This window comes from Struthio camelus, chromosome Z, assembly GCF_040807025.1.
Source record: "Struthio camelus isolate bStrCam1 chromosome Z, bStrCam1.hap1, whole genome shotgun sequence".
NCBI lineage: Eukaryota > Metazoa > Chordata > Aves > Struthioniformes > Struthionidae > Struthio > Struthio camelus.
The window spans coordinates 85995602-86013701 of NC_090982.1; the positions used below are offsets into that span (position 1 = coordinate 85995602).

The following is an 18100-nucleotide window of genomic DNA, read 5'->3' on the forward strand; positions in this document are numbered from 1 at the left end:
CTTCTTTACCATGCAAAATTTCAATGTAGACAGTAAAGTCAGATCAGCCCTTTATTAAGGTCGCTGAAGCCACAGTTCATTAGCGAGCAGTCTCTACTTGACCTTCGAGCTCCTCTTAGGTGAATTTTTACACAGTATCATTTACATTTATAGCACTGTTTTATTAAGATTTAAAAATCAGTAAGATATTTTCTAAATATTACTTAAAAAGCTAACAGATTTCAGTAACAGCAATAAATCCTGTAATATTCTACAGGATATTAAAGCAACCAACAGAAAAGTTAAAATATTCTTGAGCATGTAGAATAAAGGATAACTATCTTGAATTTTATTAGTTCTGTCTCCATTAAATTATATAAATTACTTCTAAAAAGCTCATTTTCCTATTATATTCATATACTATAAATCATTACGACAGTAACCAGCCTCTCTTTTTCATACCATTCTCCTTTTTTCAGACTCTTAGAACCTTCACAGGCATCAAATGTAAGCTCAGTTACAGGAATACTGCTAGTGGAAACTAGTTTCTACCTGTCCAATAGCAAGTGATTCTATAAACATAGACGTTTAGAGAAAATATGGGTTTTCAAGCTGTTTTGACAAGAATAGGCTTTTAAAATTTTCTAATAAGTCATGTATAATAGTTTTTAATGAAACACATTACTAGTTATCGTGGACGTTAACCAAAGTTACCTAGAATAAGTTATTCATACAGGTTGTCAGTTAGTTGGTTAAAAAAACCGTATCAAGAATTTGATCTCAATTGACAGTAAACAGTTTCTGATAGACCAAAGGGTCACGTTAGGACATGAATGAGTTTAGAGCTCAGCTTGCTCAATACTTACAGCGTAAGGAACATAAAAACTTAACGTGTCCCAAACAAAGTGAAAAACACAATCATATTTCTGTGGCCACACAGGTTATCATGCAGCAGCTGCGCTGCCTTGCGTAGCCAAGTGCATACCGTTAACCTGCACAAAGCCAACAAAAGGTAACATCCAACAGCTAAAACTTGAAGAGGTAAAACTGTAAGTGCAGACACAAGACAAGCACACCCTGCCTGCATGCATGCTGAGCTGCCCAGGCACAAGCAGAGCCAGACTGAGCTGTGTTAGTGTGTGACTGTGTACCAGCTAAGGACCTCTGTAGCAGGGCTTTAGAATTCAGTACAATATTGTGGTCATTGTGGTTATATGAAATATGGACCAGCCTTTCCAAAAACAAGGTAATGTGAAAGTCTGAAACTTTCCGTGTAGGCATATCCCATGAAAGTGTTTACATTAAGCAAATTCTCCTCAGACTTCCAGTGTGGGGAGAAGTACATATCAGTTACGCTGACTTGGCTGTTGTGGCAATTCAATTGCCTCTCTTAACTCTAGCTGGGTGACTGCTAACCAGAACGTCTCCAAGTCCTTTCAAGTTCCAGGGGACTTCTGCAGACTTTTAGATAACTGACTTATCGCTCTGCTTCCCATTTTCATTTATATCTTACGAAATTATGAAGCTTTGTAAAGTTTATCGCTGCAGAAGGAAGATGCCTCATTCTCCCTCCACCTGTTTGAGTAAGTTCCAGCAGCTGAGGAGCTCCACCTCAAAACTCCCAGCATGAAGTATCATTATTACTCCTCCACAGGCTTACTGGGAGGAGACAAGTTTTGGAAAGAGAAATCTAAACAGCCACAACAATACAGTGCCTCATTTTCATTAGTTTATGCCTAAAAGCAAGAACAGATACAAACCCTGTGTGTTCTTGAAGGACATAATAGCTTGTCTGTAGGGGTTCGGCGTATCTGGAGCATCGGTCAGGTTGGCCAAGACGAGCAGAAGCAGCAGACTCTGATTAGCTAGAGGGGAGCACTGTTCCAGCTGCGGCGTTGCTTTGCTCCCCACTCCCCCTAATGTGAAGACTGTCCACAGGCCAGCTAGAAAGAAAAAGGCAAAAAAGGATAAACCTCTTAGAAAATATTATGCATGTTCACATTTTAATGAACAAAGCTCCTCCAGTGATAAAGATGCCATCTGACACACAGGTACATAGGAGAGGGAAAAAAACAGTTCAGCCCTGTACAATGAGATGACGAGCCTGGCTACTTGATTTCACAGATCAGAAATTTCAGGAGTAACACAGCAGTGAGCACAGATGGATGGGAATTGAGAAATTACTGAAAATTCCAGAAAATCAAGTCACAGGAAAGTACGAAAAGGAAATAAGATGACAGGTGAAATAAAAGCACATATTTGAAGGGGAGAAGCTTAAACCCAACAAAACAGATGACAAAGCAGTCAAAGGATTCATGAAGGGACCCTGGGAATGCTAACACGCTAAGATAGGAAAAGGAGCTTGCACACTGCCTTTTTAATAAAACAAACTTGGTCCATCTTGCACCATTTTTCTTATGTATTCTAACTTTAATAACCTCATCATATTTTACGCAGAGCACAGTAACAAATACTAATACTGCTTAAACTTGAACACCCGGATTTAGAGTCATGTAGAGAACATCGTTACCCATTGTTTGTGGGTAGACAGCATAATATCAAATAATAAACTTATTGGAAAAAAAAATAGGCTTAACAGCAATTTAAATTCAAGCTTTATGCTATTATTAAGGCCAGCCTTTTGTTTTTATGTTCATACAGAAGATGAAGTAACTTGAAGAGGGACAATACCTCAGTTGGGAGTACTTACACTGCTCTGAAATGCCTTGTTAATAGATTGCGTATAAGATGTAAAGGTATGGAAGTACAAACTGTTTACAGTAACTTGAAGTTAAAACCTAATTAAAAAGAAATAAAAGCTTGAGTACACAAATCACTAGCGATACTGCCAGAAATCAGTCAGCCTGATTGAGTCCTCTTGGAAAAATGACAGTTTTTGTTTCCTTACAACTGTTTCTAAAATACTCAAAAAACAAAAACTACATTCATTTTACATCCACAAGGATTTAAGTACAAAAGTGTAAAACACCGAAGAGCTAATTATTCCACACCAACTCTCAGTTATTTGCTCACTAACTATACTAAGGTTGCATGCTAGAATATATCTACCCCCTTTACCTAGGTGCATATATATGATGTATATTCAGCTCCTGAAGCCTGCTTGCTAAAACTGTAATTATCATCCTATTTAAACTGTGGTGTTTAGGTCCAAAATGCAAGCTGAGTAATTTTCAAATTTAATATATACAGCATTAAAAACATTAACTCCAATACTATAATACTGCATTTGAAATTCCTGTTTCTAATTACAGACCTGACCGTGAACCAAGCTGGCTACATGCCCTATTACAGAGTAACAGGGGAACGGGGCAGGGAGGAGGCAGCGCTGGAGGATGTGAAGACTCCCCTTAGCCCTCTCCAGCAGACCCATAAATCCTCCTTTCCTTGCCACCACGCGCGATGCTGCTGTTACACTGGGGAAAAGATGAAGAGAGGCACCAGAACTGAAGCAGATTCGGCATTACTGCGGAAAAAGTGTAAAGGGGGAAGGACTGAAACTTATCCCCGTGGCCGTGGTGGGACAGGACAACCTCAGTGTCACCGGGGCTCCACCCTCACCTTGGCTGCTGCTGCATGCCCACATTTTGAAGCAACCTTTCCCAGTCACACTGGGCTATATTCACCCTCAAAGGCCTCGGGCTTGAAACATTTCTGAGTAAATCCTAGAATTTTATGGCAGAGACTGACCATTTCATCGAGTGAACAGAGCTTTAATAGATGGGCAAAGTTTTAAACTATACGGAGCAAAGGTAAGAAAATCTCAACAATAAAAGGCCCCTAAAAATTAATTATTAATAAAAACAGAAATAAACTCAAAATTAAGACGTACTTTCTTACTGAAAGTAGTAAAAATTAAGAAAGCTTAGCCTCCATGAAGATTCAAGATGCACAGGACAAAACCGGTAAGCTATCTGAATGCTAAACTTAAGTATAGTGTAATCAATTTAAAAATTTAAAGTGCTCTCAGCCCTACCAAATTTCCAGTTTGACCAATATTTTTGGTTAAAAGTAACCGTTTAGTCAGATTTTGTAACAAACTAGCAGTTTTTCATCAACGCAGTTGCAAGGCAATTATTGCCATGTCAAAAGCACGGGAAACGTTGCCATTCAAGGGTTAAGCAGCTTGCAGGAGTTTTAGTAATAAAGAGCACTCTAATTAGAGCCTTCCTAGCAAAAACTTCATTTTACATTAACAATCCTTTATCACCATGGTTTTGATCTGTTGTCCACATATCAGAACAATGAGGCAGAGTAAAAACGCTAACAGTAAAGTTAGCTCTTAAACTCATACGAGTTACCCCGATATGTAACATGCAAAGAAATCCTAGAAAAAGTGAAACCACTGGTTTTTTTTTTTAAATCATCATCACTTGTTGAATTATTTTAAATTGAGCACATTTCTTCTCTTAAAGGAAAAACTCAGTGCAGTTCTCAGCTATGCCAGCACTTCTAGCTTTCCACCATCCCACCCTTCTGTGGTTGGCACCAGCTGTTACTACACCTTTGCTCAGTATTTGGGAAAAGATGGATATAGCCAAAGTCTTGGCTAATAAGTTCACTCTTCCACCAGGGAGAATGAGGTAATTATGTCCAGGAGGAACCCAGACATTGATACATGACCCACGCAACCTCTTGAGGTCCTGTCTCTGCTGGCAAGTTTATTTCTCCAGAAAAGCAATCCCATGCTAACGGGTTCGCAACACTCATTCCACTTCCAAAACGCTATTTCAGATTAGGTGCTAAATATCGGTTGGTTCTCCCAGTGTTTCTCAAGCTAAGAGACATTTCTAAGGAAACTTTTTCTAAGGATATATTTCTTATTCTAAGAATAAAAGGAAGAAGCCACCTTTTTTTTTTTTTTTTTTTTTAAATACCTGTTTAAGCCAATACATAGCCACAAGTAGCCATAACTGTACTGGCGTTGTGTGGCATCATTAAAAGCATGGAATAAAATTCTCTTGGATACTTGCATATACATATATATGCACACACATATACATAGTGCTCAGATTTCTCCCATGTTTAAATTTCACTCTAAGTTTCATTCACTCTTATTCTCTTGTTTTACTCTTATTTTAGTGAATATCCCAAGGGAAATACAAAGTACAAAAGCTTTCTATCTCTCTGGGAAGTGCTAAAGATGAGCTACAAACTGAACAAACTTTATTTGAAAACGAAGATTATGAAAAGGATGACGGTAGGTGGGTTGTCTGCAACAGCGTGATGAACCAAAGTGGTTCACACTAAAAAAGCACTGCATTACCAAAGAAAACCTTTCTGGTTCCACTGTGCTAATTAATCTGCCTAATGAAGTTAATAATCCACAACCCTAAAACGTTTTCCTCGACACAGGTATTGATATCACTTGATTCATCTATGCAATTTACCGTTCTCTACAGCATATTTGCAATTTATTTTTAACTGCAACTCGGCAATACAACTCTGCTGGCTGACTCAATTGCACAGGGAACCACATTACTAGAATTTTTGGAAGAAAGTAAAATTTTGCCTATTATTTGTGGCAAATACACAGGTACCCAGGGAAGGAACATACTGCTTTCATCTGTAAAAGAAAGTGAGCAGATCCATTTTTTCCTACTCTGCCACAATACTACTACACACTGCAGCTTTCTTCTCCTGCTCGTACAAGTCTATATAAGGCATAGCAAGTAAAGCAAACAGGAGTGGCTCTCTCCATTCCTGTATTTCACATGCTATTAAGGTTTTTGCTGAAGTACTTGCTACAGCTTCAACAATCGAACAAGATCAGCCCTTTGGGGTCTTTTTAAAGCTCCTGAAATCCTACTGTGGCTGTTTCGACTCCTGCCTTTACAGATCACGTTGCAGGGCAGATCTTGAGGTCTTTTTATAAGATGACTGGAAATAGCGTTCGTAGCCATGAAAACACACACAGGATTGTAATCTAGCTTGACAGCCTGTGGAACAACACTTAATGAGCAAAATGAAAATTATGACACATTCATCAAAAAAGGACTTTCTTTCCTTAGCCTGCTATTTAACATAAAGAGAATGCTACAGAAATCTCAAAGTAATCATCTGATCTCCGTTTCGCAGTAACAAGAAGGTATGAATGTGGTTCATATTGTGCTTACCTAGGGAACAGTTCAAATACACTTACTTATACTTTCATGTGATTAAACAATTGTAACAGCTTGATTTCAAAGAAGCTTTAAAACTGAAAGACAGGTGGAAGGAGAACAGGGGTGGATTTAAAAAATATACTCAGTATAAAGCATTTCAGTTCATAGCCAATCTACCTTCTCGCACTGCAAACCGCGTCATTTCAAAAGTATATCAGTGAACTCTCAGCCCAGTTGAATTTTTGAATTTGTGTGATATTTATTAAACTAGTTGTTGTGTGATACTTACTAAACTAGTTGTAATTCTTTCACAAGATGCATCTTACTTGCTTTCCAACCTTTAGTGGACGTGCCTGTAAGACAAGCACTCTGAGTCCTCTTCCTGGAAGAGCAATCAACTAACACCAGTTTCCTCTAACACCAGTTTCCTCTACGTAACTTATTCCATGGCATCTTACTGGGGAAAAGGAGATTTTAAAAAAAAAAAAAAATCAATAGCTCTTGCAAAAATGCAGCCATATCCCAACATCTGCCCTCACGGTTCAGATTCATAAATAAACTCCACGAGGTTTTCCCTTGAACGGTTGATCCTTAATTAAAATATAATGCTTGTGCTAAAACTTAATGAATGCTGGCACAACCTTTTTGCGGGTGCTCATTTCTCTAATCACTGCAGCTTGATAACACCGCAGATCCATTTCTCATTCCCCTACACACACACAGCCCAATTCCTATCACATATTATTATCATCCTGTCACTGAATTTTATTGCTTTGGAAATTATTTTGCTCAGTGCCAACTCTGAGCCATAAAGACTTCTCCAGAGAGATCCCAGGAGTAGCCTTGCATGCACCAGATTAACGTGGCAGCCGCAGGCTACTTTTGAGATTGAAAAGAAAGTTTTGGTAGAGGTGAAGCTGTAAAAAATTCCTGTCGATCTTACTGTCATTTCACTATTTCACAATATCAGTCCTCCTCCCTTGCTGCAAAAAGGAAAGAACAAAAAATGTAAGTAGACAAGGCTTAGGCTTGAGCAGTAGGTTTAAAAAAAAAAAAAAAGTCAGACAAAAACCCAACAACAAAAACAGCAAACAAACAGAGCAGAACTAGCCCATATTTCAGCCTATATTTCTACTCAAATCAAGTTCTAGCTCCATACCTTGGTTTCCCAAATTATAAAGCTTTGAGTATACAGAAAATATGCTTAGGACACTAAGCCATCTAAGATAGCAGTAAATATAGATTATGAAGAACTAAAGCAGAAGTGATTCTTCACAACATCTAGCTGATACTATCATGTCCTTCTTCCACCAAAAACAGCACATAAAATACTATTCAAAAAACATTGCAACTAGTATTTTAGTTTTATTATGCCCAAGCAACAGCCCTGGGAACTTGAGAGGTGCTTTTTTTTTTTTTTTAATTTAATGCTTATTGTATGTGTCACATTTCTTAAGTCAATTCAATGGTTCTCACTTTGTGGTCTGATGAACACTTTCTGGTGGCCCATGGAGAGCTGGCAGTTCACGTTGTGCTGGCTCCTGGCCTTGTTTCCAGCTGCTACATTGTGTTAGTAGAAAGCCAAAAATACATAAATACTTTCCTACTATTACTTTTCCATGTAAGCAATTTCTCGAGTTGCCACGGGGATGTTATGTGATAATGACTGGGAGAGGAAAAAGCGGTCCGTGGAATCATAAATGAAATGGGAGACGCAGGATCAGTGAAGCAACTCCTATATCAAGATGTCGCTCACAATCTTTCAAGTCAAAGTCATTTTATACTTTATAAAGCACTTCCATAAGCTTCTTGGGTCTTTATTTAAGAAACTTAAAACTGCTGCTTGCAAGGAGCACCAGGTATATTTACTTCAATGACTACAAGAACAGCAACTACATTAAATTTAGAAAAGGCCCATTGCAAGTTTTTGAAAGATTCAGAAAGAAACCAGCAAAGCAACTTGGATGTTAAGTATCCCAATCTCCTGCTACATTAAACTCGCAAGGAGCATTGACACATACACAAACTACAGGGGTGTATTCCACCACTGAAATACAGAAACTAACAGCAACACCATAAAAGTTCAGACTGAAAAGAGGTAAATCTATTGACATGGTAGATTTTTTAGGTAGGGAACCTAGAGTACAAATGGCTTAAAGTCATTACTTACTTAAGAGTAAAGTAAGGAAAGTCCTAAATATTGCAATATAACTTTTTTCTGACATCAGCTGACACAAGTTCCTAAAAATAATAGTTTTTTGAAACCTGGCATTATTATATCTGACATGGCAATACAAATGATAGTAGCAAAAGTTTTTTGTTTTCAGCAATATTTTTCATGCTCTCTGCTGTCTGGCATTAGACTAACAGAATTAACCAGAGCGAGCTTGCAACATAGTTTTTAAAACGTCTTTCCTTCTAACTATGAATGAATAGTTTCTAGGAGACACTCAGTCTGGCAAAATAAATTCACATTTTGAATACTGGTAGACTAGCTTCTTTTTAAGCCATCAGCAGACTAAAACAAGAACTCACAGGTGGGAGAGACTTGATTTTGAAAAGCGCGTGCAGTGCTGCAAGCACTGCGAGACGACAGCCATGTTACAGCCCATCTTTACTCCGCTTACGGTTTGCGGCACAGGAACTGCGGAAGCGTGCACGCCCCAGTAAACGCGTGCTCGGCTGCGACAACACTATCTAGGCTCACAGTCCTGTCAAGCCACCTCTTAGACCAAGGTCCAAAGCGCTGCGCAAGGCCAAAGTCACACGCCTCTCCGCTTTTTAAATAGGATGGGTTTTATTGCAGGTGGCATGCAACTCGTGAACACTACAAAGAAGTGCCCCTGTTGCCATGGGAGGATTAAAAAGACACTGCATTTTTAAAGGATACATTCTATTTCCTTCTTATGAAATCAGTGTACCCGAACCACTAAGACGGGCTCAGTCAAACTCATAACGATAACAGAAGCTGCAGGTTATTGCTTAGAGGGGTTTCCACACCTAAGAGCACAACTCTGCAGGGGACAAGTGCTTCCTCCTACTTGCCAAGAAAAGCAGAAGCTATAACGTCTGTTAAGCCAAGCTCTGAAAGGCAAATTCTGCCACTTGCCCCACTCCTGATCACAGGAAAAACCCAGGTTTTGTGTGTGTGCGCGCGCATCTTTGAATTTGGGTGTTGCTTTTTTTTTTTTTTTTTTTAAATGCATCCCAGCCACCTGATTTTTGCCAGTCCCGTTGCTGCCCCCGCAGATGCCCGTGGCAGCCACGTAGCAGCAGCATGGAAAGCCGTGAGGAAGAGCAGAGGTAGTGGAGCTACTGGGAAAAGTCAGTACAGTGCTGACTTGCACTTACTTTGCAATTGGAAGGCTCCCTCTCTCCATCAATCACCGACCGTACAGACGGCTACGACGCTTGCCAGAGAATCCTGCACAACTGCCTTCTTCAAGCTCCAAATAAACTATATTGAAAGTGGCATTACCAAGAAATACAACAGTGTCAGAGGAGGCCGAGGCCGTGATGTCATTAACACATTCTGGAAGCCGTTTTTCAGGAAATGAATCATGGAAGCAAGTGAAATGCAAAGACATATTAGGTAACTGTGTTCATCCCCTACCCAGGCAAAAGCGTTCCCTCCAGTACATTTTGTTATTCTATCCAGCCTAATTTTAAGGGACTAGTAATGGAGCTTGGACCACATCCTTTGGGAAAAGTGTTCCATAATCTAATAAACCTCAATGTTGAGATTTTTTTCCTAATATTCAGCCTGAATTTTTACTTTGTTCAATTACATCCATTTATTCCTATAAGTGGTTCTCTCCATGCAATACCATAAAACATTTCTTCCCCAGTTCAGTGTTTACACCCTTTAAATAAAAGGTGCAGTCATCGCTCTCCTTTGTTGCCTAGCCAAATTACACATACAGATTTTCCTTTCATTTCTTTGAAAGTCGTTTCCACTTTGCTTCCTGCAATTAATCTCAACACTTTGTGTGACCCCTCAAACATCACTGCAGTGAAAAAAGTTACAAATACTAAACCGTGCAGATATTTAAAAAAACAAAACAAAACTTCCTCATTCATCCAAACATACCCTTTACTTCATTTTGTCTGTTTATCCCCTTTTTTGTCACCAGATCTCAGGAATTCTCTTATTGTGACATCTAAAACAAGGTTGGCTTAGTGATGACATAAAGTCTACCTCTGCCATTAGATTACCTATCTCTTTTCTTCGGTGGAACTGCAAGATAAAGAGAAGGCCACCTTCTCCCAGGGTCTTGAAGCTCAGTTATGGAGGCACATTCCCAAAGCTTTTGACATAACGGCCACAGCAGACCTTAAAATGCTGATTTCATCTCAAAAACTCTAAGGAAACATTTATAAACCAAGTCAACACCTTTAAATTGTCCCAGTAAAGTTGTGTATGTAACATATTAATGTTTTCAGATCTGCTCTTCTTCTCTCACCAACACCCTGAAGTTGAAGATAGCTATGTTAGCTGGAAACACCTGGATACATTTTTGATATCTGGATCATTAATCTGAATAGCAGACATATTTGGGATGGACACACAGAAGAATTAAGTAAATTACACATCACATTCCTGAAGGAAAAGGCCAGATAAAGCTGAAAGTAACTCTAATAAACCAAAATTCACTTCAATCAATATATACCCGAATCAACTACAGAAGGAGAACAACTTAAATGAGAACAGAAATCCTCACGTATTTTTGTTAGCTCCACTGAACTAGGAGCTTAATTTCTTTTGAGTCTTGTTTGCTTTTTAGCCGTGACAGCATGAACACCCCAAGGGCAGAGAGCTCGAACGTTAACAGCCGCTGCTTACGACACTGCCCCCGTTGCTGGAACCACCTATTTCGACCCCTCCGGACACATGCTGTGATTTCTGGGATGGAACGATATTTCTGTTACGCATCTGAAGACCGCCTAGCGTAAAAAAAGCCATAAATGTGACCGCAATATATATATTAAAAAAAGGAAGCTCTATGGGATTACATAAGAACACAATACCACAGCATTATGACTACTTGAAACCTGGGAAATTAAGTGCAAGTTAGAAAAGAAGAGGAAGAGAGAACAAAGAGGCAAATGTATGAGAAGTGTGGGAAACTGCAACCTACTCAGGGTTGGATGCAATTTTACAACTGTCTGACTTAATCAGCTATCAGCCACGGAACAGCAAACCTCAAGCCAAGGAGAAAGCCACAGTGCGAGAAATTAAAAAGTTTTTCTTTTGGGGGGGGGGGGGGGAAGGGGGGAATAGAAAACCCTGGCTTTTGCCCAGTGTACTGTCCTGGTACTGTGTTGTCGCCGTGGTTTGGACAGGGGGAAGGAGCACTGTGAAAGTAGGTAACTGCACTGACAAGTCAGTAACCTTTTTTTGTCAATATAATCGGACAAAATTGGGGACAGAAACTAACAAAAGTTTTCCTGGTAAAACGAGAGCAATATTTATTTGCAGCATTGATTTTGACAACAAGTCCACTGAAGAAGAACAGTGCCAGGACCAAATCTATGCCTCAGAGAAACCAGACTAAGAGGGTGGAAAAGACAGGGAAGCTCTAAAGTGTAGTAGAAAGGAAAAAAGATTTTTTCAGATCATAATCTCATAGGATGAGTCAGGCTGGAAGGGATCTTGGGAGGTCCCCGGCCCAAACGCCTGCTCCAAGAAGGGGCAGCTATAGGGTCACACCAGGTTGCTCAGGGCTTTTGCCCAGTTGGGTCTGGAAAACCTCCAAGGATGGAGGTGGCACAACCTCCCTGGGCAACTGCTCCACTGTCAGACTGGCCTCATGGTCCCTACACATAAATATATAATTAGGTAGGATAATTTCGTAAGATTCTAGAATTTCTTTTCAAGTAGATTCTTCATTTATAAAATGGCAAAGATTTTCCTTTTCCAATCTTAGATGTGCCTTTAGAAAGGACTTAAACTTCCAGAAATAAAAGCTGGACAGAGTGACACTTAGTGACACTGACATATGACCCAATAATTTCACACTCATTCCTCCCCCCGCTGTCAAGGGATTTAAAGTCAGGTGTACAGCATTGTTGGGGATGTGTTTTTAAGACGACTACATGCTCAAAGTGGAGATTCTTTAAATTAGCCACGACACGTTTAAACCCAGTGCTGACATACGCAACCATTTCACAAAAAAGGAACACTAGCTTTACTTATTGATATCAAAGATAAGTGTTTGACTTGCTGTTTTTTGTGCAACTAAAAGTTATCAGCTGTACTGCCACTCTTTTTTTTGCACTGGAGTCACTAGGTAGCTATGAAAAATTTGAGCTACACCTACCTCTGTGCTAGATACTATCATACACATATAAGTAAAGAACATATCTATTCTCAAGAGCTTGTTACAGCAATATATAAAGTACCAGGAAGAAAAACTGAAAGAAAGGGAGAGAGGACAGGACAGAAGAAGGAAGGTAACGTTTATTATACAATATAGCAGTTAAGAATGATTAATGATGAATTTCATAGTGTAATGGATCAAGGTGAATCTAGGATACTAGTGCAGCTAAAAGTAGTTTGAACATTTTGACAAAGAGAGTAGCCAGATTAAAGTGTGATTTTTCTTAGAAAAAAAATTCACAACGATCACACTTACACTACCCTATACAATAACGCCTATGCAGCCATGTCCAAAGTAGACAGAAAAGCAATGTATTAGGAGCAGTCAATATTGTACGTTTGGAAATGACATAACATTAAGGCAATATTTTGAATTCAACAGAAGTCCAGAAAACGAAAAGCAAGAAGTCTTTCAAGGGCTGGTGTCCCAAAGTGCTCCATACACCAGATGAGGCTATTCGCAGGAGAGACTCTCTCCCATTTATGTCCTACAGGAGAGGTATGAGATTTTCAAGTAATGAGCTTGGTAGAACACAGCGTATGCACCATAAGAACAACTGGAGCCGCTGACTGCCAGACATCTCTGCAAGTCTGACTGCTATTTATTGGAGAGTTGCAGCCAAAAGTATTAAAATAGCTCCTAGCATATCGCAGAATAGTCTGGATTTATCCTGATAACCTTGTCCTCAGATTATTTTTGGTATAATGGGCACTCACAGAGCTGCAAGTATTTGATATCACACATTTATGCCCACCTTGATTGACCTCTCTTGCAGATGCAGGAGGGAACACCTTTCAAAGGTCACTTTACAGACAGGTTTGATGCTAGGACAGGACTGCCAGCATGAATCCATATGCTCCGCAGCAAAAAGCCCAAGTATTACGTCAATGGTTTTAGGTTTTCTGTTTTCTTTTACGTATATATCCACACAATTATATACAGGTAGATGTAAAGATATTTATATAATGTATATATATGTTAAATATATATTTTACATACTAAAAAAGAATCATGCCGTATTTCTCATTTATAAACAAACATCTGTAATACATGCATTTTTAAAGGATAAAATTTTTAAAGGATAAATTTTGGAGAAGTATGTCTATAAGCAGAAGTTACAGTAATGGAAGTTATTTCTACTCAGTGATAATTTAGGATTTCTGGAAAATGGAAAAGGCAGAAGCTGCTATTGAATCCAGTGAGTGCAAAGTACTACTTGTTAACCATTAGCCCTAAGAAATCTTACTGAAATGAGCAGTAAGGAGAGCATGTAACACTTCCCACTCCTACTGCAATGCTCACCTCTTCCTATCACGAACCAAAAGATACATTAAGAGCAGCAAAACATTCACAGTTCTAGGAAACTGCAAAATTTAAGGCTGTCCATGATGCACCTCAGATCCACACTCTTGCTTATGCATATGATACTAATACTTAATCACTGCATCCGTGTTTTCTATATCCTATCATGCATGAATACACTCAAATCTTTTTTTACTGGCAAACTTAGTCACACATGCTTTACTTCCTGGATACCGATATTACATATGAATAGTGCTAACCATAGTATCAAATGTTAATTATTGCTTTTGAAGCAGTACCTTCAGAAGAACTTCACCCCCACATACAGGGGAAAGAGGGAGGAGAAATTGAGACTGCCACTGACAAAGTGATCTGTAATTTTATTAGACAGATTAAGGCACCTAACAACAGATTTTTCTAGAGAAGTTCGGATTTTATACCACTTTGCAAGTTTGGCGCACTGCTCCTATTGACTTGCTAGAATTGCAGGCACACATTCAAGACGGGCCGCAGTTTCCTAAGCAAGTCACTAGAAAAAGAGGAACATACAGTGAGCGGCTCCTGAAACAGTTTCCTTTCAAACTGACTTGCCTAGCATCCTAAAAAACGCATAGAAGAGACAAGGGAGAACTCAGTTTTTCAACTCAGTTGCCTAAAATGAGATCGTTTCTCTCTTCCTGTTGTCATACTTCATTGACTGTACGCTGCTCGGTTTCTCCAATAAGTGCAGCACAAGCCAGGACCCTCGTTGGTGGGCTTCAGATCTGCTCCCTGCCATCCCTGAAAGGGTAAAACCCAAAATTCTTAAGTTGAGTCCAGCATTTAGGAAACTGGATGGGCCAGTTTTACCAAAGGCAAAACTCAACATCTCTATCTGTATTTAATAGGCAAATGTCTGTATAATTCACATAATTATCTCTGCGTATGCATCAGACTCTGAAAAAGAGAAAAACAGATAAGCACAGGAGGAGGCAAACCCATGCACTCACGACGGAATGGGATGAGGTAAGGGGTGAATTCACCAAGTGAACCACAAACTGGACTGATTAGCAGACCTGCCTGACCTAGCTCTGGGCATGTCTTCTCCTACCTCCAGTTCCCCCTTCTACGATTCCCTTACTACTTCTCCCCTCCACTCTGTCACCGCGTTACATCTCTACAGCTAAACGTCAGCATCTTTTCCAACCTCTCTAACTTTATGCCCTTCCTTCTATTAAATACCAGCTTGCTCCCTTCCCAAGTGTCCTGCACGTATGCCAGATAAAGATAGGAAACTCCTTTCTACCCCTGCTTGGGATAAGAAACAGTAAGAGCAGCATTGCAGAGTCATCACAGATCTGCTATTGCCCCACCAGACCTAAATTTCACTGCTCCAAACTTGGGCTGTGAAGTGCCTGAGCACTGGTACCCGCAGCAGTCCCAACCACCTTCTCTTCCACAGCCTTCAGGCCAGCACATAAAAGTAACTAAACAAAACTCCAGCTATCCCAAGTACAGTTGGCAAACTCAGCCAGAGCGCTCCCAAACTCTCTAGGACTGCCACCACTATCCGCCCTTATTTCTAAGGCTTGCTCCAAGCTCCTTGGACCTGCCATCTCTCCCCGATGCACACACACTACAGATAAGCCGTTTTTTAAACCCACCCTAGCCTGTCCGTATTTTTGTTCTACGCCATAACGTTCTGTAATGCAAAGAAGTAACTTCCTCCTCCGCATGACCTGCGGTACTGAGGAGAAGAGTCTCCCTCGCATTAATTCTGCTGCTTAAAACTGGCATCCGCCAGCAACTGGCTGAAGCAAGAACAGGGAAAGTCCCGCTGCTCCCCCCCGGTCCCAGAAGGCGCTCACAGGACTCGCTAGGGGCACAGCATCCCAAACAGCACGGGCACGCTGCTCCATGCAACGCACTTCATGAAAACTCAATGTGCAGACAATTTCGCTGCCAGTTTTTCTGCTTAACGTATGCAAACAGCAAGTTGCACAACCTTGTAACTTAGCCAAATTTAGTAAACTTTAACAGGGATTGCAAATGGCACATCCTCGTCCACAGTTCCACTCCCCTAGTCCCCCTCCGCCAAATCTCAAGAGCCTGTTCCAAGGCATGAAGGCTCTAAAACTCCTCAAAAAAACAGATGTAAGAATTCAGCTTTGGTAAACTAACATTTTTCCCTAACCTCATTCTCAGAAACAGAAGAACTGGTTTTAATTAAACCAATTTCAAAAGAAAAAAAAAGAAAAGAAAAAAAAGAAAAAGAAAAAGAAAAATCAGCCCAAGGAAGATACTCAGCATGGAAAGTTTCATCACGACACAATCAAAGTTTAAAAAAAGCTATGAGCAATTGAAAATTGGATTTCACTGCAGAAAGTGCTATGTAGCCCTAACTACATGCAACCAGCTCTAACCATACAGAAACTTCACTAAAAGGGCATTTTTCATGAAAAACCGTCTCCTGAGACAAATAGCAGCTCCGGAGGCTGAAGTCCTATCCCTAGGACAAGTGTACCAAAGACAAACCATGGCAATATTTTTCACAATCTCGACCAGCAGAGAATGCTTCTTTCTTAAGCTGAAAGAATTTGCTCTCCCTGCTCCCTCTGAAGAGCAGCACATAAATTACTGACAATGTTGATGAGTTGTTTTATGCTAGCACCTGCCCTTTGGCTTGGTTCTCTGAACCAAAATCAACTCCAGAGGTAACGGATAGTAACAAGTTTTTTTTTTTTTTGGTCACCAGACACCGTGGCGGGATTCGAACCGGCAAAACAGAGCTGCGACACGCGATATCCTCTTTCCAATCCTCTGGCGCATCTAATGCCTATTGCACCGCTCGTCTTCTGGGGAGATGGCTGGTGGTGAGGGAACGGTGTCGGGAAAGGTTTGGATGTATCAAATTTGCTGACTGCAAAAATACAACACTACAGGGGGAATAAGGAAGCAGACTTTAAACGTTACTAACTCTGCACATATACATACAAATGCAGAAATTAATGTTTAGCACTAAACTTATACAGGAACACGTGCCAACAGTCATCAACTTCAGTAATAAAGTCTAAAACCAGATCAAATGTATTCAGAAACAAATTTTTCATAAGAGTGATTTGCCAGTTGCTAATAATTTACTGTATGGCATTAATTACATGAAGATTTGCATTTGTCCCCCAAAAGAAACTCTATTTCAAGGTGTTTTGGTTTGGTTTTAGAACGCATGTTTCATTCCAAAGCATTTCATCTTCCTCTCAGCACCCCAAAATTATGACCACAGGAATTCCTCTAGCTTTTGCCTGCTTATAAAGCCTACGCTTTGAGAAACAGAGGCTATTAACTTATGACCATTGCATTCTGCATGCAACTACAAAGGCTTTAAAAACGCTGATTTGAGTAGCATTACTGTCTTCACGGGTGACACACTACACACCGGCTCCGGAGCAACTACGCTCACTTTTGAAAAGGTACAGGCTTCAATTTTCACTTAGTTCTCCCTTCATTTTTCTGAAAATGTTTCTGCTGTCCCCACACACTCAATATTGGCATAACTATTTTACATAAAGTTAATTTAAACAAATAACAAGCTGGTACTGTGGCTGAGCTGTTTGCTGTGTCTATTCCCGAGTGGATGACGCACCAGAGGGACCTGGACAGGCTGAAGAAATGGGCAAAGAGGAACCTCCTGAAGTTCAACAAAGGCAAGTGCAGGGTCCTGCACCTAGGCAGGAATAACCCCATGCAGCAGTACAGGCCAGGGGCTGACCTGCTGGAAAGCAGCTCTGCAGAGAAGGCCCCGGGAGTGCTGGTGGACAACAAGTTAACCAGGAGCCAGCAGTGTGCCTTGGTATCCTGGGGATGCATCAGGCAGAGTGTTGCTAGCAGGTCGAGGGAGGTGATCCTCCCCCTCTACTCAGCCCTGGGGAGGCCACATCGGGACTACTGCGTCCAGTTCTGGGCTTCTCAACTCAAGAGAGACCTGGAGTTCCTGGAGTGAGTCCAGCAAAGGATTATAAAGATGATGAAGGGACTGGAGCCTCTCTCCTATGAGGAAAGGCTGAGGGAGCTGGGCCTGTTCGGCCTGGAGAAGAGAAGACTGAAGGGGGATCACAGCCATGTGTATAAGTATCTGAAAGGAGGGTGTCAAGATGATGGGGCCCGACTCTTCTCAGTGATGCCCAGCGATAGGACAAGATAGGACAACAGGCACAAACTGAAACACAGGAAGTTCCATCTAAATCTGAGGAAAAACTTCTTGAATGTGAGGGTGACAGAGCACTGGAAGAGGTTGCCCAGAGAGGTGGTGGAGTCTCCTTCCCTAGAGATATTCAAAAG

The 18100-nt window shown here is 40.5% G+C and overlaps 1 protein-coding gene across 5 annotated transcripts in view; it reads right to left on the reverse strand.

The window, feature by feature from the left end:
• Positions 1–18100, reverse strand: part of DYM (dymeclin) — a 231340-nt gene that overhangs the window by 141429 nt on the left and 71811 nt on the right. For all 5 annotated transcript variants that reach the window (XM_068928623.1, XM_068928620.1, XM_068928624.1 and 2 more), the window contains one exon: positions 1740–1922. In XM_068928623.1, the coding sequence (XP_068784724.1) occupies positions 1740–1922 (183 nt within the window). The remainder of the gene's footprint in view (positions 1–1739; positions 1923–18100) is intronic.